At 36.1% G+C, this 22,575-nt stretch overlaps 1 protein-coding gene across 1 annotated transcript in view; it reads right to left on the minus strand.

Annotated features, from left to right (window-relative positions):
* Positions 1 to 21,962, minus strand: part of GPM6A (glycoprotein M6A) — a gene marked incomplete at both ends in the record, with an annotated part of 91,527 nt that extends 69,565 nt beyond the window's left edge. Inside the window, one exon of the mRNA XM_079534512.1 lies at positions 21,926 to 21,962. Coding sequence (XP_079390638.1) covers positions 21,926 to 21,962 — 37 coding nt within the window. The remainder of the gene's footprint in view (positions 1 to 21,925) is intronic.
* Between the last annotated feature and the right edge of the window lie 613 nt (positions 21,963 to 22,575).

Genomic DNA, 22,575 nt, shown 5'->3' on the forward strand with positions numbered 1-22,575 from the left:
CTGCCACTGTTCTCCACATGTTCATCTTTTAACTACGCTCACAAATCTAATTCAATAAATGCTTCTTTTCTATTATGATCTTTGCCAGAATTGTCCATATTAGCACATACAAATGTTCCTTCCAGCTACAAGGAGGTAATGCTCAATTATAATACATTTGTTCGACTGCCATTGTAGAAGCAAATCATTGAAAAAAAAAAAAACTGATTTCAGCAAGATAGTTATGTCATATATTTATACTTAAAATCCACATGCATGTTAGTTACAGGTTTCCCAGGCTCTTCTGCACCTTCATGAGCACGTTAATACAGACATGGTCAAGCTTTAAGGCTTCCCCCACTCACTTCCAGGTTCCTTCTGTTCTTTCCATTCTCTAAAAATAGATGGCTCCGATTTAAGTAATTTGCTTTATAAAAACTGCTACCATCAAAAGAATGAAAATCTACATAATGGTGCATTACAGAATGCACACACATAAATACCTAATGTATGCTTACCTATGTTCTTTAGTTTCTTAGTCCTGTGACTCTAAATTAGCCTATTTTTTATTTTAAGGCATTTGTCACCAGTTAACAAATGGAATTGTCTGAAGAGCCATGCAGAGAGAAAAATAGAGCTGCAGCATTCTGCAGTATGCTATAGAGCGTGCTATTTTTTGAATGAGTGTAGTTTCCCTCAAATCCTGAAGCTGATTTTTCCCAAACCTGAAACACTTTTTTTGTAGTGTTTCTGTGGGTATTTTTTTAAGTTTTAAAAAAATGTACACAGTGAACCACTCACACCTCTTTCACTTTCAACCACCTGTCCCACACACGTTCCTTCTGTCTCATGCTACTGAGCGCTCAGTCCTTCCTCTGGACTCCTCCAACTCCCTTTTTTTCCCAGTATCTGGCATATCTTCAAAGAACTGCCTAGGCGCATGCTACTGTGCCATGCAAAAGTAAGACACAGGCTTTACTTCCAGTTTCCCAGGAGGATTATTCTAGTCTATAATCTAAACATGTCTCATTCCACACAAATGCTATACACCAGCAAAATAGATACACACCTGTGTTCATTTTTTCACTGATTCTCTCTCAGAATTGGGGGATTTCTGTCATTATGCCAGTATTTTCCATGGTAAATACACTGGGTTTATTTCCTCATTTTTCTAAACTAATTCTTAGAGATGAGACTGTTTGTGTAAGATGTCCCTCTAGGCTGAAGTCTTTAAAGTTTCAGACAAAAAAAACCCCTGCTTTTCCAGAGTGAAATTAAACCTAAGTATATTAATTTGCCCTCAGGGGTGAGAAACCTAGCAAGCCCTTCTTTGGGCAACTTTAGGATCTCCTCGAGGCTTTACAGAAAGGACTTGAAAACAGCAAGAAGACAGATTTGGTATCAGAGATGTGCTCTCTGAAGTGTTCCTAAGAAGCTCCTCAGAAATGGGCCGTGAAACCTGTGGGGTACACATACACACATACATACTCAGCATTCCTGCTGTCTCTGTGCAAGAAATGCTGTCAAGAGTCCCGTCTGCGTCTGTTGTGGCACAGCACTGTTTTTCCTGCATCTCTGTAAAACAGGACATTGGAAGAATTATCCTGAACCAGCTGCATCACATTCAAAGCTCTGGTAAAGAGGGAATATCTAGTGTTAATTAAAAAGTCACCATGGTTTCCAATTCTCATTAATTTCATAAGAATTTGCACGGTCCTATCCACTGTTCTTGGCTACAGGAGAAGTTAAGCTTCCACTTCTTTTTTTCCTCAAGATCATATGCTTTTCCTCTGCCACTATCTAAAGGCAGACACCTTTGGTTTCTCCTTAACATATCTCTAATGGAGAATCAGGGAACAATTTGGGACTTTGTTTTTTTATTTTTTTTTTTTGCCTGTGTGGTAACCAAGCTACACAAATTTTACTTGGCATCATCACTTAAAGGAACACTTAGGAGCACAATTAAGTACTACTGCAGCTTTATCCCTGCTCCAAGCTATCTCTAAGGGTACCATCTGCCTATACTGCTAGAAAAGATTTTCCTGACCCCTATGCAATTCTGGTCCTTCTCCTTAGTTAACAGCACAGAGAAAACTCCCAGCAGACCTCAGTCCAATGTCTCCTACCTCCATGAGAAACAGCAGCAAAATACATTCACCAATAACAAATACTTCCTAGCGCTGTGTTATATTTCCCAAAACCAAAGGCTGAGGGCAGTAAAAATGAGATAATTCACTCTTTTGTATTAGAAAAACACCTTGACTGATTACACATGCTGCTCTCAGCTTTTAGAAAGTATCTCCAAAAAAAACAGCTTTATCAGTGGACTATATTTGAGAGTTACTGCTCAAAGCAAAGCAACATTTTTGTAAAAATTAATGTGTATCCTATGCATCACAGCAAGGTAACTAGTGATACAGGGCCAAGAGTTCATGGGAACTCTCCAACCAGTAGCAGTCAGCATTTTGTGTCTCGCTTTTGTTGTTGCCTGGGGGAAATACTGAAGTCCACAAGGCTTCCTCTGTGGCTAAAGCCATGGTGCCAGCACCACCCTGATACTACTTTGCACAGATTCAGCATAGCCTTCCGGCTGAAGAGTGATTCTGGCTTCCTTTTAATTTTGACAGCAAATAGCAGAAGTGAAGTATCATGCAGTTATCATATCACATTCTAGATACAGAATAAAAGAGACTCTCCCAGCTTAATGCCTCTCTTCGGAACTGAACACTCCTATCCAATCTATAGAAAATATCTGGCAGCCACTGGAAACTCCTGCAGTTCCCTCTCAATCATGTTAACACCGTCCAAGCCAGGCAGTATCTGATCTGTCAAACAGGGCTCCTGCAAGCACTGAGGAGCTTCACTGAACTGATATAATGACCTAGTTTGGTATACCTAGTATCTATTTACAAACTGTATTTTACAACTCTCCTAGACACACAGTCAGAGCTCTGACTCTGAACAGCCCTGTTATTACTTCACAAGCAAAAATCCATGGCTCAGTGAAAGGAATAACTGAAGGATAGCTCTCACTCAAGCAGCAGCTGTTGCATGCTCACAGGCTTTGCTGTTGTAAACTAATTATCTTTAAGACTACATTATTTTCCTTAAACTACAAAGGCAGGAAAACTGGGCCCCATGCCGGGTCCCTAAATTGGATGCTGAACACTTAATTTTTTTTTACTTGAAATAGAAAGATTGCTTGCTTTCCTTTGTTTTCTTATTCCTGAACCCTCACAATGCATCCACTTCATATTTTCAGTATGTTTTCTATATTTATGACATTAAGACTGATCTTTGCATTTAATCCCTATTACACAGCACCTAGAAATTTTGTAAGCTTAAGCAGACATGCCATAAAACTCCAGGCATCAGTTACCTTGTGTACTACATAGCAGCTCAAAGCTTCACAACAAAACTCCTATTCATGCTGTTGTTTCCTTTCTCTCCAGTGGCAATTAATAATGGCAATCATTTCTTTCTTCCAGATTAGCTCACCTCTAGACCTTGGCTCCACTGAACAGTGCAGCACGGGAAAGCTGCACTCCCTTTCCATTCTCCTCTCTCCTAATTTCACTTGGCAAGGAATACCAACAATCTATACCAACATTCAACTCTATTTCACCCCTGCTTCCAAGTATAGGAAGCATTGTTTCTGAATTATGATATCAGAAGACCAAATATGATGAACTAAAGCTTGTTTCAAAAGAAAGGCAGGTACTCTACAAAGCATAGTCTCCTCAGTATATTTTGCTGAAGCTGCACTCATTATCATTTATTGGACTTTGTACTGCAGAACTGAGAAAACCCAAGTTGCTCTGCAAAACTTCACATGCACTGCTTTTCTGGCAACAGCAGTACAGTTCTACTGACAAAGAGTTGTAGAGTTGTTGCAGCACAGCTAGTTCTAACATAATATAGCCTGTAGCTCAAGAGATGCATCACCAAAGAATTTTTCTTACTAGTGAGATGCAGAACAATATTTCCTTTAATGAAATCAAACAGAAATCAGGCCATGGCATGTAATAAACACAGAATCACAGATTCACAAGGTTGTAGGAGTTGGAAGGGATCTCTAGAGGTCGTAGAGTCCAACCTCACTGCTAATGCAGATTCCCTACAGCAGTTCGCCTAAGTAGGTATTCAGACTGTTCTTGAATATCTTCAAAGAAGGACACTCCACAACCTCTCTGGGCAGCTTGTTCCAGTGCTCTGTCACTCAGATAGTAAAGAAGTTCCTCCTTGCAACAGTATGCAACTTCTTGTGTTCCAGTTTCTGCCCACTGCCACTTGCTCTATTGCTGCACTCCACTGAAAAGTCTACCCACATTGACTTGACTCCCACATTTGAGATATTTATAAATGGTCATGAGATTCCCTCCTCAGCCTATTCCTCTCTAGACTGAACAGTCCTAGGCCTTTCAGCCTCTCTCATGCAAGAGATACTCCAGGCCTTAATCATCTTTGTTGCCCTCCACTGGATTCTTTCCAGGAGATCCCTATTTTTTGAACTGGGAAGCCCAAAACTGGACACAGTATTCCAGATGTGGCCTCACCAGGGCAACCCCTGGGGAACACCGTTATTTACAGTCTCCTGTACGTTACTTAAAATTGTTCACAAATAGCAACAAGCTTAGTGTGAAGTAAAATGGAACATCAACATGATCTCTGACAAAGGTTGAAGTCTGTCAGAACAAAGAGACAGGATTCAGTGCATGAAAAACAAACAAAAAAAAAAAAGAGTATCATTTTTTATCTAGGCTTATGTCTGAAAGCTGAACAGCCTCAGAAAAGACTAGTTTTGCTTACTCCCAATCTTTTACTATTAAGTACTATCTTAATCTAATAAGCCACAATATCTCCCCATTAATAGAAATTAACAAGGTCTCAAAATGGAGAAATACCAAATCATTCAAACTTGCGACATGACACAAAGAACAACTTTGTCTTCTATTCCTCTCACAGCAGATGAGAAAAACTTAGATACATATTGGCAACTACACTTTCTATTTTGAATAGTGGCTTCTTTTCATTTTGTCTCCCAGTTAAATATTAATCCTTGTTGCCTCTCACCACACGCAACCCTCATTTTCCATCCTTCTCCCTTTGCATCCCCATCAGCTGCTTACTCTCTGATCTCCAGACCATTCATTAGGAGCTTCAGCTAATCAACCTATGGTGACTCAGTCCTAAAGAACCCACCTTTAAACTGGCTTTCCAGCAAAGTGAACAAAGCTACAGCTTTCTACAAAGCACCTGCCTTTAGAGAGATGAAATGAGAAGATTCAACCACATCTACACTACACCTGTATCAGAGCCTGCGAAAGACAAAAACTTTTATGGATGGTGTCCTTAGCTTCTTATAAACCTTCTGAGGAAACTGAGCGGGTGGAAAGAAGGACAGGATCCTTGCCTGGCTCTTACAGCAAAGAAAATTTATTTCATGAAAACATATCACAGAAATCATTGATTGGAAGACACAAGAATGAATGATAAAATTGCCATGACACCTTTTGCTTCTTCATCTGCCTCTGTTCAGGACTCATAAAAAACAGTAATGCTTTTATGAGTAAGTTAATCTACTGTATGTTTACAGCTTCTGTCAGCAAAACATCTCTTAGGAACAGCAGTGTTTACATGTAGACAAATAACAGTTTTCTATCCTGATATAAAGAATGCGCTACTTACATACAGAAAAAAAATATATATAACTTCCAGCATGCCCAAGGAACTGCCACGAGATTAGATAGAATTTTCAAAATAATCTTATTTTTCTAAATATTTTGAATTGCTAGTTGCAAGTCCATAGATTTGTAACAAATTAATACAAGTAGGGAAATTAATACTGAGGGAAAAATATACAACTATATACACACACACTTGGGAACAGGACATTCCCACTTTCCTTCTTCCTCTCCCACTCCCATCACCCTCCCTTCCAATTTCTAGCATAATCAAACACTTAGTTGTACAGCATTTCAGGATACTAGCATTTAACATTCATCGTAATTTACGCATACTCAAACATTTCTTGGGAGTCTTGACAGATGTTTATGTTATCTCTATATTTGAAGATTTTGAATACATGGCAAACAAAATGTTTTTAAGAAAAAAAGCTAGTTTTGTGGAGCTCACTTTTTTTTTTGCAGGCAAAGTCTGGCAAATTTTCCCCAGAATTATTAGTATTCATATTCATATTGTGTATGTGACACATTATAAACAGTTGATGAATATCACTTCATTGCTTAAAGTCATTTAGCATGGCCTAATACCTTGTGGTTCTAGTGTTTGTGAGCAAAGAATCATTCCAAATCCACGTCAATAAGGCCTTTCTTTTGCTTGCTTTTGGTAATCTGTCTTTCAGTCATTGCAATTTCTTCACGTTTTCTGGTGATGTGCAGGATTTAAACAGGCTCGATCCTTCTACTGTCACCAGGATACTAATTCAAAGAGATCACCCTTGAAAGTGATTGGATCAACTTTCAGATAATCACTGTGAGCAGTGACAAGTGCACTGATATATTATGACTAGACTACCTTTTTAAATAATGGATTATAATAAAAACTCTGCTTTTTAGCTTTGCTTGTTGTTTCTTTTTGTTTCCTAAATCCTTCCCTACCATTCAAGGGAATGAACGCTTTTGGACTAAGAAAAATTACAAAGAAAATTTGTAGTCAACTGAAACAGCAGGAAAAGGGAATCTATCACCTTCTGTGGAAAGCTGGAGAAATCACTTTCATTTGACACTCAAAGACAGCTAATCAGTAGCATCAGAAATAAAGCCATTATTTGATTTTTTTCATCCTAAAATATACACTTTTAAAAAGCTGTTTTTATTTGTTAAAATAAAAATGCTGTTAAAAGCATTGAAAAAACACAGACTTGTGACAAAAACAGTGTGGAGCCGCATTTCATCACAGATGTGATACAGATTAGTGATTTATTGGACTGACTTCTTAGTAATAGTAATTAGTAATAATTATCATTATTACTCTCTAGTGAGCTTCTTTCGCTCTTAAAATTCTTGGTTAGGTGTTGAACATTTAATTCCATACTCTTTTCCTCAAGCCTCATACTAGAGAGCCCTGTTTCAGAGACCTTCATGCCCTTTATTCTATCTGTTCCCTCTGAATAAATCCTTCCTCTTTTATATATATGTCAGGAGGTGGATAATTGCTTGACACTGTATTCTGTCATGTTTGTTGTGGGCAGTCAGACCCCAAGGAAACTGGAATTGCTTGCCATTGTTATTCAGCATGTTCTAGGTCCGTCATGTGCTTTGACTCTAAAACTAAACTGAAATACAAAACCCTGAAGGCTACCCTTATGTATCACAACAACACAAAAACAGCATTTCAAGCTATTTGGAAGCATGCAAATGCAAAATGAGAGTAGGGCATATGTATGTCAACAGCATTGTCAAAACCTCCAGGTAACACATCCTACTGATGGAATATGACAAATATGTAAATTAAATAATTTTTCCTTTGAAATCATGAAGTCTGAAATGCAACTGCCACAATTTTCTTTTTATCTCATGACTTCAGTAAGAGTAATTTAGACTGGAAACAACCAGAGAAGATGCTCAGCATCTCTTCCTGTGCAGGCAGTACACCAAGTGGATTTATCTGCTTCCTTTGAACACAAAAACAGTCTTTCACGGATATTTCTAATAAGAGTTCAGTAGCCTTATTTCAGTCTGAAGTTCTCTCTATATATTTAGAATTACATTCTATCAAAAACCTTGTTGTATAAAAATACTCTGATCATCTTCCTAAAAAAATATTCTGAAGTTTTTTTTTTTTTTTTTTAAACAAACAAGCAAACATAAGCCAATTAGTCACTGTCAGGCATCAGTTCTATGAAATGAGTACAAATCAGATTAATACCTAGTATAATAATATTTGTCCTAGACTTTCCATATTACATGTACATTATCACTAAGACATTGAGTTCTACTGAAAGAGACTGAAGTTACAACTTTCTAAGCTGTTCCTTCCTTTGACATACTGAGCAGACATCCACCATACGTACATCATACCATTCTTCCTTAAATTATCACCGCTAAAAATCAAAGGTCTGTCACTCTTAATTTTAACACCACATTTGCCATAACCATGACAACTTCAACTCCTTTACCATTTTCCCTCTATATAAAGATTCTAAAATTAAAGACTCTGAAGTGGGGCATACCCAAATTACACTTTATTTCACCTTTAATAGCAGAAAGCACTACTTGATGACTGAAAGCACTTTAACAAATGGGTAAGTATTCCCTTGAATTCTTTGTTTTCCTGTAGCATCTACAGATCATAGCTAAAATAAGACTCTCACTGAAGAAGTATAAATACTAAAACCAAATAAACAAGTCATAACATGGGTGTAAGAAATTAAAAACTGTCCTACTTGGTTTTTGACAAGTGGGAAATTAAGGCACAGTAAGAGCTTTCTAAATCACAATTTGGTAGTAAGTTCCATAAGTCAAACTGAAAGGTGCAAAAGGTAAGTAATTTCATATATATCATACCTTAATCCAGAATTTTAAGGATACCGTAACAATTTTCTGAAACATAATTATCTCTGAAGCATTAATTCTTAAGCTACTGCTTGGTAGCTTGCTTGTTAATCCAATAATAAAAGTTTGATTCCCTTACTATGATTTCATTCACAATTATTATCAAGCATCATGAAAATTGTAGCCATGATGTTTTCCCATTTTTAATAGTTTACTCCTATTGAGAACTTACTTTGGATGAAGGTCCAATTTTTTTTACCTACTGAATCTGTATACTACTGAAATTACCTGGTAGAACTTCCTCTATGGGATTTTTATTTTTATTTTTATTTATTTTTTAATGTTACTTGTAAAAAAAAAAAAAAGTTTAACACCAACCTCAGCTCCAAGTCAAGATGTAAGATAGCAACTGGGAAGTTTTGCCAGAAGCTAGTTGCACGAATAAAACGAAGATTGTGTACTTAAAGCAAAATCATTAATATACACATCTGCAGCCTAACATTTTTTGAGCTGAACAAAGTTAGACTTTTTCATAGCAACAAATCATTTAGATAAAGCGCATCAGCTGTAGCCCTCAGTGCACTAACTGTGCCAAGAAGGTTGCCACAATTCAGAAGAAGGGCTTATTATAAATTAAGAGAAATGAAAACAAAAAAACAATTAAGCAGCCAGAATGATGCTTTAAAAGAAACTTAGCTGCCAAACCTTGAAACAACACTGGGAACACAGAGCCTAGAAGATGTCATTGTCATTTTAGGCCCACACAACATATTCTCCTAACAAGGAAGTGGGGTCAATCTCATTCATTTCTAAGCTGGGCAGTTCACTCACACTGGAACATAAGAATAGAATGGAGGTAAGCCAAAAGAGCATGTTTTACTAGCAGATAGATAATAGCAACAAAATAAACAAAGCCCATATTTCTGCTTTATCCCAATACTGAGGGTTCTGTGAAATACCAAGTTATTTTTTCCCTGTATTTGTCCTTCAAAAAGGATATATCATAAAGCATTAAACACAATGTCCTCATTCATTATATATTCCAGTATGAAAAATAGCTCCAGAACTGCACTCTTTTAAGAATTTTAATTTAGCAATATGGTTATCAATACTTTGAATATTCATACCCTTTTTTTTTTTTTTAATTTCCCTGCACAATTAAATAAGCAAGATTTGTTGATTGTATCTGCAAGCTAGGTAACTGAGATGTGCACATTTTATTATACCACTGCCACTGTAAAGGTAAAAAGGTCCAGCTGGTACCAGCTCCAAACACATACTACACAATGCCTCTACATACAAACAAAAGCCCAGTTCTGCCTTTTTTGAATACCTTGGATTTACAGTGGCTTTGTTGGAATGGACAAGGAAGACAGGGCCAAACAATCAGCATGAACATTTTATTAACTCTAAATATAGGCATTTATTAACTATAATCCTAGAACCATACACTGATAAGACTATTTGTCAAGCATTATATCAGAAATCTAGTTTCAAAAAAAATCGCAGATTGTGGAATGAGAGCACCCTGAATTAGTCATCTCCATTAAAACTATGAAGTAGAATTGCCTAGCAACCAAGAAAATTAATTCAGAGACTAAAATAAACACTGACACTGACAGAGCAACTGCTGCTCTATCCATAAAAGCACTCAAAACAGAATAGTGTTTCCTCATTTTTTGTTAAGAAAGGAAAAATAATTTCAGAAAGCTAGTCATAATGGACAAAGAATAAAAAAGTAATTAAGTAAAGCTAACGAAAATAATTGACCTCTTTTTACATGTCATTAAAATGAAAAAGATAGTAAGGTTTTTTTTTTTTAGAATTCTGACAATAATGAACAATTTTACATGAAGGTTTCTAACATACTTTCCCACTTGAATAGAGTAAGTTTCTTCACATTCATCCCATGCAAGCATTCTTAATTTTTCTTTATACTACCTGAATTTACTACAGAATTTGTGACCATGCCTACCTGAAAAAGATCTTCAGAATGATTACCCACTAATAGCTCTAACCAAATTACTACTCGTCACATTTCTGAAGGACAGAGTTTGAGTTATACAGTTTATCACACTGAGGCTGCTATGGGGAAAAAAACAGATTGTGGACAATTAAGATACTGCAATATTTTAGTTTAGTGACTGCTACTTTTATAATGTTTGTTAACATCTGGCCCCCTGTGCAATTCATTGTCCTGGTAGAACTACAAAATCCTAGTAAGATTATCTCTTTACAGGTAAAACAGTGGTGTTCTGTAGCAACACTGAAATATTACAGGAATTGTTACCCATCAGCCATTTCTGAGTGGCAGTACTTTCAAAGCTCTCATAGCAGAAGGTCTGTCTTATCAGCTTGAACTACCGAGTTCAAGCACTCCAAAAAGACCAGGAATTATGAGGGCAAGAACAACCAAAAGAGAAAATTGAGATGCCAGAGAACAACACAAGTTTTAGCAACTGCAGCATCTACATCAAATCTAATTGAGTCTATGTTAAAAGGTTATAAAAACAAACCTAGGTAAGAAATGAATCAAGGAAGACGAATAGGAGTAACTGTGCATTACGAGATAACTCCACAAATACAGCCATAACTACAGTTTCTAACAGGAAAGAATGGGATATTTCACTACTCTGTATGTGCATAAAACTCTCAAAATATGTCAAGAGATAGCTGCAGGTACTTCAAAGTCTTCAAATCTCCATATCCCAGTAACATTTAGGAAGAGATGGATTCTCTTGCGATGGATTCTGAAAGTAGTATGGTTGTCAATAAATACATAAGAAAATATGTTTTCATCCCACATGTGATGTGACAGGTAACAATGAGGATATTTGCTGCTAGCAGAGGCAATGCAGACAGTATGGGTCATATATAACAGACCAGAACAATGAAAAAAAATTAACAACGAAAGTCTCCCATGTGCAAACACATACACAAAGCTGATAAAGGGCCCCAAATGTATATAATAGGTTCCCTCATGTCTTAAATATTTAATGTCTGTGGCAGATGGGTTGTGCAAAAAACATATATTGTCTGAACCAATAGCATAAACACAGCTGACCTGAAAGGCCTAATCACCACTAGGTTATAATTACTGCAGTGTTTTCACAAGTGAACACTGCTCATAAAACTAGAATAACTTTGAAAGATTGCATCTTTGACAAATTATAGCCTCCATATGCTGTTGAACAATTTGCTTTTATTTTCTGGCCTTTGCACCATATGCTATAGGTGTGATTGCAGCATACATGTTTTAATAAATTCATAGTTTAGCCACAGTTAGAAGCATCATTTTTTGATTAATTTCTGTGTAACTGAACAGTGTTATAAAACTGGAATTTATTCCCTAACTCTACCAGTGGCTGAATATTGTATCCTTTACTAATGGTACAGCTTAGCATGGCAAGAAAAAAAACTTGAAAACAAGCATCCATTTTATGCGTTCACTTCAGACACTGTCAAACTCCAGTAATCATAGACAACCACATAAGAGACACTCCACTCAGAAGGCTTTAATTAAAGATCTACACTACCCTTTGCAACAAAACACAGGTAATTAACCAGCATTCTCCATCAGATCTGCAATAAAAAACTAAAAATCTCACCTATCACTCATTATAGGACAATAACAAGTAGGATAATATCAATGTTGTATGTCCTTGCATTAGCAGCAGAACTCTGATATTAAACTCCCAGATAATCTTAGAAAGCATACTATGCTTATGTTATGGGAGAAAGGTAAAAAGAAGGTCACTCACAATCCGCCTTGGGGAAAAATTCCTTCTGCATGGTAAATTTGATGATCAGCATGGCTTAAGTGTGTGAACAAAACACACCAGCAATATATTTCAGTACTGCTACTACTAGGTCCACAGTTTACCCCACTAAAACTCAAAAAAAAAAAAAAGCAGCCAAGGAAAAAAAAAAGGCAGTATTTCTTGAAAACAGACCCTCTTGTAGACAGACAGGAACATATTAATTTGCTGTGATTTCATGCAAACAAGAAAACCTGAGACGCCATTCAAACTTCCTTCCAGTCTCCACTCAGATCCCATTTAATTGCATCATCATGTCCTCTCTCAGATTGCCAGCCCAAAACCTGACAGCAAATTCCACCACTGCAATGTTAGTTCTAATCTTAAAGACTGTGCAAATGCTTCATTTTTGCATAAATTAATAATCTGAATAAAGCCTATAGGATTTACTGACAGTGCATGACAGCAAAAATATGCAGGCAAGTATTCTCAGGATCTAAGCCCTGGTTAGTGACTTTCACCGAAGTTACACAGGTCTAGTATGTCAGTTGCATCAAGTTACACTAACATCAATGGCAATGTATGATTTTACAAGCAAACACTACTCATTTTTACAAGTGGTAGCTAGTGTGAATGAAAGCGATCCTTAATACTTACTTGGACAATTGATCTTCCAGCAAAGGGGAAGTATTCTGCAGCAACAAAACTAAATTGAAGAAATATCTTATGGCTCAAAGAGGAGCAGATCTCTAACTAGTTACGCAGGAACAAATTGTTCACTGTTCCAGTCTGCAGAGATCAGTACAGCAATCTACTTAGGCCACATGGTAATAAGATGCTTTTAAATAGCATGAGAACAAAAAAGAGAATCTACAGTTGCTATTTACTATTTTATCCTTATAAAGTACATCCTTCTTGTTGGTATAGTCTTTATTTTAAACACTACTACATTAAAGTTTTCAGTTCTTCCGTACCACACGCAGGATTCAACAAGGTACTTATTTACTATTATAATTATCAGTAAAAATAGAAGTGTCTTCTCAGTTAAGGTTATTCCACAATTGACCAATTCAACAACCAGAGAGGCTGAATTGGGTTCACTACGCATAGGAGCAGCTACTGCATCCCATTTTCTTTTACAGCAGCTATCTGCCCTAACTATACACAGGCAGGTCTCAGATGTATTTGTCTGCTTAGAATGTCAGCAGCACCTTCTAATCTGTTGATCTGTCTCCCCATAAAAACAGAGTGGATTAGATATAAGCACCCCAGAGATCAGGTCCAACCTTCAGTTTGCCCCATGACCTATGATAAATAAGTTACACAGAAAAACAGAGTTATAAATTTAATATTGCCCATGGACATCCAAGAACAAGCAGGTCAGTACCAAGCAAGAAGTTACTCAATATTAATCACTTCATATACATGATGCAAGGAAGCAATATTACATTTAACTGGCAAAATGAAAAAACCAGGACAATTAATGTTCATTGCCACTCACTAACAGGCAATGCAGTACTTCAGTGAACAGCCTAACAGTTAGTTGCATGACAGATAAACACTCTCTCAAGTAATTATGAGTACTGCCTGCTGCTGGAGCAAATGTTCTTCTGCGTCTCCAATAAATGTCTCTCATATTTACAGTGAAGGGTAAGTACTATGATATCACTGGCACTGTGTATTTAATTACCCTTATCTGACAGAAATGTCTCATGAAAGTCTACAGTTCCAATTAGTAAAACCAAAACATTATGAGAACCACAACAGCATATGAAATTTAGGGACGGCTCTGCCAGTAGACTATGTAGATGTCTTTGGCAGCATACCTACAATGCCATAAAATTCAAGGTATTCCTTACATTTTAAGTACATATATGGAGTCACCGACCCTGAAGGTGTTCAAGTAACATTTGGATATTGTGCTGAGGGATATGGTTTAGTGAGAACTATTGGTGATAGGTGGATGGTTGGATTGGATGATCTTGGAGGGCTTCTCCAACCTTGGTGATTCTATTATTTTCGCATCATATTCTCAGGAATTAATAAGTTAAAAACTTGTGACCTAATTTTTGCTAAAAGACAAGAATTACAACCAGGTAAAATCTGAAACAGCAGATTTTATAACATATCAGCCTCTGTGGCATACTTCTACAAGCTAACAGAGATGCAAGTTCCTTTGATGCTTTATATACCACCATATCTAGAGCCTGGACTTTCTATTTTTTATAAGAAATTAAATTAAAACACCTAAGACCCTAGATGTTTACTAGTGTGAATTAAATATTAAAGAATAGCCTTAAAGAGGGCTTATTTACTGACAGAACAGGAACAGCATTACTGTTATAAACAACTATCAACTTCGGCACGCAGATTCCAGCTTTTAATTATTAAGGCAAACCAAAGCATCCAAGGTACTGTTGGTAACCTGCACTTTATAAAAAAAATGAGTTTTGACAGTGAAAAGTTGTTTGAGATAAGATTTGTAGAAGGGTAGAGGAGATGGGAAGCAAGTCATTTTTCTTTCCTGTATGAAAAACTGCAAGCCCAAGTTCTTAGCTATGACCAAACACATTTCAGATAGCTCACTTGAAAGCTATAGAAAGAGACCACAAGCTCTTCCCATGCTAGATTTCCAAAGGCTTTTAAATTGGTCCAAAATTATGCTAGCTGCTTAGTATTGCATATAGCATAACAGTAAGAAGATTTGGTGGGAAAACTGAGTGTGGCAAGTTTTAATGAATTCACACATACACACAAAAAACAAAGCTAAACTGATTCACTAGTAGAAGATAGTGTCACTAGGCTAGAGGAGTTTCCCAGACAGTGTATGCTGCCTAGCAAAGTGATGTAGCCAGTTTCCCTCACCATGGAAACTAGGCCAATGGGTCAACTAGGAGAACTTTCCAGTAACAGGAAAATGTATACTCACCTTTTCCAAGCATGAAAATTTTCCTATCACTCACTGCTTTCAGTTAAGGTAAAACCAAACTTGCTCTCCCTCTTTCAATTACCTGAGCATAGCTTTGAAATACTTAGATGCTGCTCATACTTGCAATATTAGCATAAATGTAAGGTGCCATGAATGTAGCATGTTGAATGTTTCCTCAGGGGGAAAAAAGTTACTGGTGCACTGTTTTAAAAAGGGAATCTGGACTTACTCTTATGGTAGCTTTTTTGTGTGTAACATTTTTCAAATGTTTTACTTCACATAGTATAGAATGTAGCACAGACATAGAAACACCAAGATCAGAAAAGACATCTAAGATCATCTAGTTCAACCATCCATCTACCACCAATATTTTCCCACTAAACCATGTCCCTCAGCACAAAATCCAAATGTTTACTAAACACCTCCAGGGATGGTGACTGTGGGCAGTCTGTACCAGCACCTGACCACTCAATACCAATCTAGTATTATTCTTCTCAAACCACCCCTATGTGTTGTTTTGTTTTTAACTTTAAGATTATCGAACCTTTAATCATTACATTAACACCTAAACAGATTTTTTCCTTGAAAGACAGAAGACAAAGATTTGGAAACCACTTGAAAACACCCCACTTCAAAACATAGATTTTGTGCATAAAGAAATTGCCAACACTTCAATTGACATTTTCACTCTGAAAGAGTGGCTAGGCACTGGAACAGATTCCCCAGGGAGGTGGTCGAACCTCTATAGGTCTGACATGAAAGGACAACTGTATATTTCAATATTTTAAATCAAATATTTTTCTCTTCCCATAGCAGTTTTAAAATTCTGGATCCCTCTGGAAAGAAGTGTTTCACGCCATACTTTCTTGATCTGACACTGATTCTGATCACTCTGCAAAAGAAAATGGCAAGAATTCTTAACCACTCCTTACACAATAAAATTTAAGTCCCTATACCTTTTCTCTTTTTCCCCATAAGCCCCCATAAGGACTTGTGACAATGCATTAATGTGGAGCTTGCTGGCACATCTGAGAAATCAGTCACCTGATGACATACTAGCAGGAATTTCGCATCGCAGTGGTATGGACTGAAGATTTTGTAACATAGAATTGTCAAACTGAAAATTAACTGGCAAAGTATTTGATATAGAATCATATTCACCATTGATTTTTTTCTGTTTGGATTCAAATGCAAATCAGATGCTTATGTGCTTCATAATTGTCGTATAATTATACCCGGTGTCTGCAACCTGTGGCAGAACAACCAGAAGAACTATTTTATTTTATTTTTTTTTCTACTTTGTACTCCATATGAAATATCAACAGGACAGAGCACATTCTTTAACCCGTTGCAGATCAAACAGGGTAAAAAGTACATGGGCAAAACTGTATGAGGTACTTAGAAATAATGCATAGTTATACTTAAGAATAATTTTTCAGATGTGTAAGTCCTTAGAGCCTAAGCACTAAATTGAATCTAATTTATTTTCACCATATTTGCAGATTTTTGTCACAACTGTTGATTTTTTTCAGAGTAGTTAGAAAGTTTTCCCTACCAAATTAACTTCTACTTTCACAAACCGTACAAATATCTTGGTACAAATTTATAGCACTATTCTCATTATGTATTTTTAAATAATTGATATATAAATTTGTAATATATTCAATATTTTTTCCTAAATATTTACACAGCTTATTTATGAAATCTTTTTACAAAAGTAGTTCATGAAGTTGACGTAAGTGTTAAAATTACCATACAGACTTCAATTCTCATACATTTAACTGAAAATGCTACCCTACGGCAGCTAGAATACTTTTTGTCCTGTAAGAATTTATATAGGTCATACTTAAGCTGGCTTTTCATGCCTACAACTAACATGACATTAAGCCTGCAATAGTAAAAAAACAGTGTTTCTTAAGACAGACTTTTCAGTGTTAAAGATTAAATAAACAAGAAAGATGAAATTTGCATCTTTGTCTGAATAACAGCATAATATATTGAATAATAACAGATGTTCAAATTACAGATCCTAATGTAAGAATTAAGTAATTTAGTCTGATATTACTATATAAATGTGATTAATTTACAGTGTTAGAACAATTTCAAATTCATATAGAACGATGTTATGGAATTTTTCTTTGATAAACATATTGATTAACACAGAAGTATTAAGCATGAAATAGAGTGAGAGACTTTGCCAGATACTAAAATTTACTTCCATACTAAACATTGATTAAGAAAGAAAATTAATTACTCTGCTAGTGGCTCTCCAATTTTCAAGTAAGATTTTACATTGACCTGTGTACATCAGGATTTAAGAAGAAAACATTGAAAAATACAGATTCAGAATGAAGAATATCAGCTGGCAAAACTCCACTACTTCCTAATTATAAGGCCAAATTTAAAGTTTCCAAATTGCTCAGAAAACTGATTATAATTCAGGGGTCCTAGAGGGCTGAAGTGCTAACAATTCAAGAAGAATCCAACTAAAGATACAAACATGGCTGGCACCTATAATTTGTATTTGAAGTGAAGAAAATAAGTTAACTCTTCATTTACAAATAGTGTCACCAAGAAAATCAAAGTGCAAAAATGCATGATCTGCTCCTTTTTATTTTAACAAGTTTCCTAACAAGACTTAGCGACAATTATTCTCTTTTAGAGGTAAAAAAAAAAAGATTTAGAAGAACACAAAAACTGCCAGCAATGTTTGCAATTTTTTAGCTGATGATTTCACTTCTGAATATGAAATCAAGATCAGTTTCATCTACTCCATATTAGACTACTACGTACTTCCAGAATAAAAGGAAGCAATTCAATCTCTCTCATGTCTGAAGAAGCAGAATCTGTGTGCACGCTGCTGATAGCATCCTAGGCAGCGTAAATCTTCCTTTTTATACTTTGGTAAATAGACTGCAGATCCATCACGATCACTATTGCAAACGAAGTGCTAACTCATTAACTCCAGTATTCAACCACTACCTGTCACAAAATATAGCTATTCTGCTACCACTGGAACCTTGCCTATTTTTGTCAGGCATACTACAGCCAAGAGAGCTAAAATAAAATCATATTCACAGTGCTTGCTGTTGCACAAACAATTGCTCTATCCATTTACAACAGCTTATTTTAGAAAGGAATTCAAACCACTACACCATTAAAAAAATATTTCCAAATGGTGTAAACATGTCTTGCTGTGGTACAGAATAGTTTGTTTGTTTTTGAAATGAGTATGTTGTATGAGTATTCAAAACTCCACTCTTTACAGTGGATTTACAGTGCCTGCCCTCAAGAAAGTGTTCGGTTTTTTTTGTTTTTGTTTTTGTTGTTTTTTTAGGGTGAATGACAGGAGTGGGAGTCATCATTGCAATCTCAGTGCTTTCATGGAGAGAGGACCTGTGCTGCAGGAGCTGGAGCTTTTGACATCACTGTCTTCCAAATACTGGCAGTTGAGACCTAACACTAACACGCGTGCTAATTTATGCATAAGGGTTTCACAATTAGCATGCATCCCTACGGACATCAAGAAAACTTATGCTTCTAAGTGCAGCTGATCATTTAAAAAAAAAAAAAATATGTCAATCACTTCAATCACAGGCTTTAGTTATCCGGGCTTTTCCAGACTGCAAATTTACAATCAAAGGTATAGAAAGTTGAAGTTTCTAGGCATATAGTGCAATGACATTGTTACAGAAATTGTTAACAAGCTGATCTTTCTTAGAACGTATTTTAGGCATTCACTTGTAGACACTCCAGCCAGGTTTTCTGCACAGCTTCAGTTCTTGGTCAGCTACAAACAATTGTATAGCAAATGTGTTTGAGACATACAGACTAGTCTGCACTGGCTTGCAAGCTTAAGTTGCAGAATGTGAACAAAGACAACTGAACAATAAAAATAGAAAAAAAATCTTCTAGTAGTTTAAAACAGAAAGAGAGTAACTAAATATTCTTGGTTTAGATTTTCACAAATGAAATCCACTGGGCAACAGCAGTAGCTCCATTTATGAAAAAAAAAAAAAAAAAAAGGATAATTATGTCAAAAAGAAACCACTCAGTAAGGAAATATTAAGTTTCTGATCTCCAATCATTAATTCAAACTGTATAGTTTCTAATAATGCATTAATTTCAGAAACCAGATGTGATGTACTCTGACAATTTTCCAAGCTAAAGCCATAAACAAACGTCGTTAAACATCAGAATGCAGAGATTGTGTAAGACGGAATGACATTATTAAGAATCTCTACGGTAAGAATTCCATTTGCACTTCTCAGTAACTTATTGCATAATAGTCTCTCAAATAAGAGGCTTGCAGTTCTGGTAGTCTTGTTATTAGAGATATCATTATAATATTTATGAAATGCATCACTATGAAACTATCCAATTCCATCATGGCTGCTAGCAAGACGTAATGCTGTTCAGTGGGAGGTTCAAAGCAACTGCTGTAAAGAGCACTGGAGTTGGCAAGCAGTGAGATTTACACACCCATCGATTTTGTAAGAAACAGGAGAAAAACATGAAAATCAGAGCATAGATATTACAGATGAAGTTGCTGAGGCACTACAGTTAGAAAAACTGGTCCAGATTAACTGGAACTGTATCACTGATATCAATAAAACATTCAATAGAGCAAAAAACAGGCATTATAAAAGAGGAATATCCAGTCAGACTGATAATAGCCAACACTTTTCAAATGCAAAGTGCAAACCTTAAACAGATCCATCATTTCACGATCTTCCCTGCGTCCAAAGTATTTTGCTAAAATTCCTGGATCTGCATTCAAAAACTCACAAAAAATAAAGATTTTTTTTCATTTTGCTCCTAAACTAGATGTTTTCTTCAAACTCCAAATACATTTTTCAAGCCATCAGAATCTAAAGCAGGAACACAAGTCGAGATGACAGGTTAACAAATATGGTGACAGCAACTAAGCAGCTCCCCCTTTCCACACCAATCAGGAAAAAATAAATATAATTTGTCAGGTCTTAACATTCTCTTGTCACTGTCCACAATGACAGCTGGGTACCACTAAAGGAAAAAAAGGCCAAAAATATTGCATTGTAAATGGGAAGAGGGTGAGGGGGGAATAAATAGTGTTAGCTGCTGTAATCAGACTATTAATCACACCATTTTGAGTGGCTGTTGGTCATTCAGCTGCTTATAATAAGAACAATGAGAACACAGTTCATTAACAACATGTGCTTTTAAAATACAGATTCATTTTCCATGATTTTTTTTTTTTTCCTAGTAAGGATTTGGGGACTTTGAATTTCAGTTTCTTCAGGCAATAACAATGAAGCATTTTAATTCAGTGACCAAACAGTTCAATTTACTCTAGCTCTATGAAAAACGATCTTTAATTTCTAAAGTAACACAGACCAGGCAATGAAAGTATTGATTTTACATTCAGAAAAAACTCTTGTACTTTGCCATTATTTCTGCCATTTGCAAATAATAAAATTTAACTCAAGAAACTGCTAAATCACTAACAAATTATAGTCTTTTTATATATAATAATACATATGAACACAGAAGGTGGTCATATGTCTTCCTTTAGTCTTCTTATGATTATATACTATGTTTCTAGACAAAACGAGAACCATAAACAATCCAAAGCTGCATTCAGTCTAAATGGGTCACTTACAATGAGAAAGCATGACATTTACATGTAGCAAGCAGATTGATCAGGGAGCAGAAAACAGAATATGGCATCAACTCAGAAAAACATGCCATTGCAGGCAATTTTCATTAACAAACTTGGTGAGTTTCTCATTCCTTCTCAAAAAATGGCAATAAATAGAGAATTAAGAGTACGCATTATTTATCGTGGCCAATATTCCCCAGGATTAATCTTTGTTCTGCAGTAAAATGAAAAAAAAAAATCCTTGACTCCTCTCACTGCTGTAATGTCAATTGTACAGAATAACATGACTGCAAGGACTCCATAAACACTGCATTTTTCAGAGATTCAGAAATCAATAAACAGTCAGCAATCATCTTGTGTTGCATCTTTAAGTGCTAGCACACTGATGTTATTTTCAACTTATCCAGAAACCTTGGATGTTCAGAACATGCTGTGTACATCTTGCTAAAGCAATTTCAGCTGCTACATGCAGAACAAAATTCAACAAGATCCAAATCTGAACAGTGCAAATAGTAAGATTACTTCAACATAAAGCACAGGAAAAAAAGAAAAAACGCCAAAAGATATCAGTGCTTCCTGAATATATATATATATACATATATATATATATATATACATACACACACAAAATATATCCCTGTGTCTTTGTTCAGTCTGGACTCTCATTCAAGGTGTAAATACTGGCTACATTGTTAGATATCCAACAGCAACCAGCTTCAAATACTGTGTGAGTAGCTCTCTCATAGTTCACACTCGGCTCCCTTGACCCAGCTAGACAAGCGTGAAAACATGAAATAAATGAAGGCTAACAAAGACTGGTCTGGGAAGCAGCCTGCATTAAATGCTTGCAATATTCTAAGTATAAACGTAAAATTCACTGTTTAGATCCCTTTAATATTAAACGTCATACAACAATCACTATATTAATACTAATTGCTGCTGCAGAGAAACAAATGAATGAAAGCAGTACAGAAAGGAAAAAAAAAAATCTTTCCCATCTGCCGCATAAGGACATTCACTAACCTTACAGCATGCTGCTAAAGCAAATAAGGAACTGCAAAATCATTATCTCTTCGCAAACAGAAAGCAATTATCACAATACCTTTCTGTGTTTGTCCCTCTTCCATATTCTCTTCCATGGCTACCTTTCTTCACTAGAAACAGCTACAGAGAATTAATCAAAGGTTTCAGTCAGATTTAGGAAAAAGTGTGGATTTTTTTTTTCCCTGGGAAGCTCCAACAGCAGAGGCTTAGGCAAGTCCTCAGAGCTTAGCAAGGCTCCCTCACTCTCCTTGTTTGCTTGGAGACAGGCTGTCAAGTGTAATTTCATTCAAATTACTCTTCCGTGAAGATTATCAATTTTTCTTCTCAAAGCTGCCCATTGTGTACCACTGTAAGCAGGTATTCAAATGAACAGCCTGTGAATTTTTTGGGGGGAAATTTGGTCTGAGCCCTTATGGCAATGACACCAATTCATAAGCCTTACTTTGCATATAAAATGGAGAGAAAAATTGAGGTTTGTACTGAAAACTGTGTTTTAAATTGGAAACAGGCTGTACTGAAAACAGATGGAGGGGTGTCCTCTTAACATGCAGCAGACCACCAACCCATAATTCCCCCTATTTGCTACTGAAGTGGGAAAGCCCAGATGCCTGTGGGTTCTTTATGCTGTATTACTTGTCTCTCTCCCTCCCTCGCTCCCTCCCTCTCTCTCCCTCAGCACATTTAAGAATAATACAAGTCTTCATTTCC

The sequence above is a fragment of the Tetrao urogallus genome (assembly GCF_951394365.1).
Source record: "Tetrao urogallus genome assembly, chromosome: 4".
Classification (NCBI taxonomy): Eukaryota; Metazoa; Chordata; class Aves; order Galliformes; family Phasianidae; genus Tetrao; species Tetrao urogallus.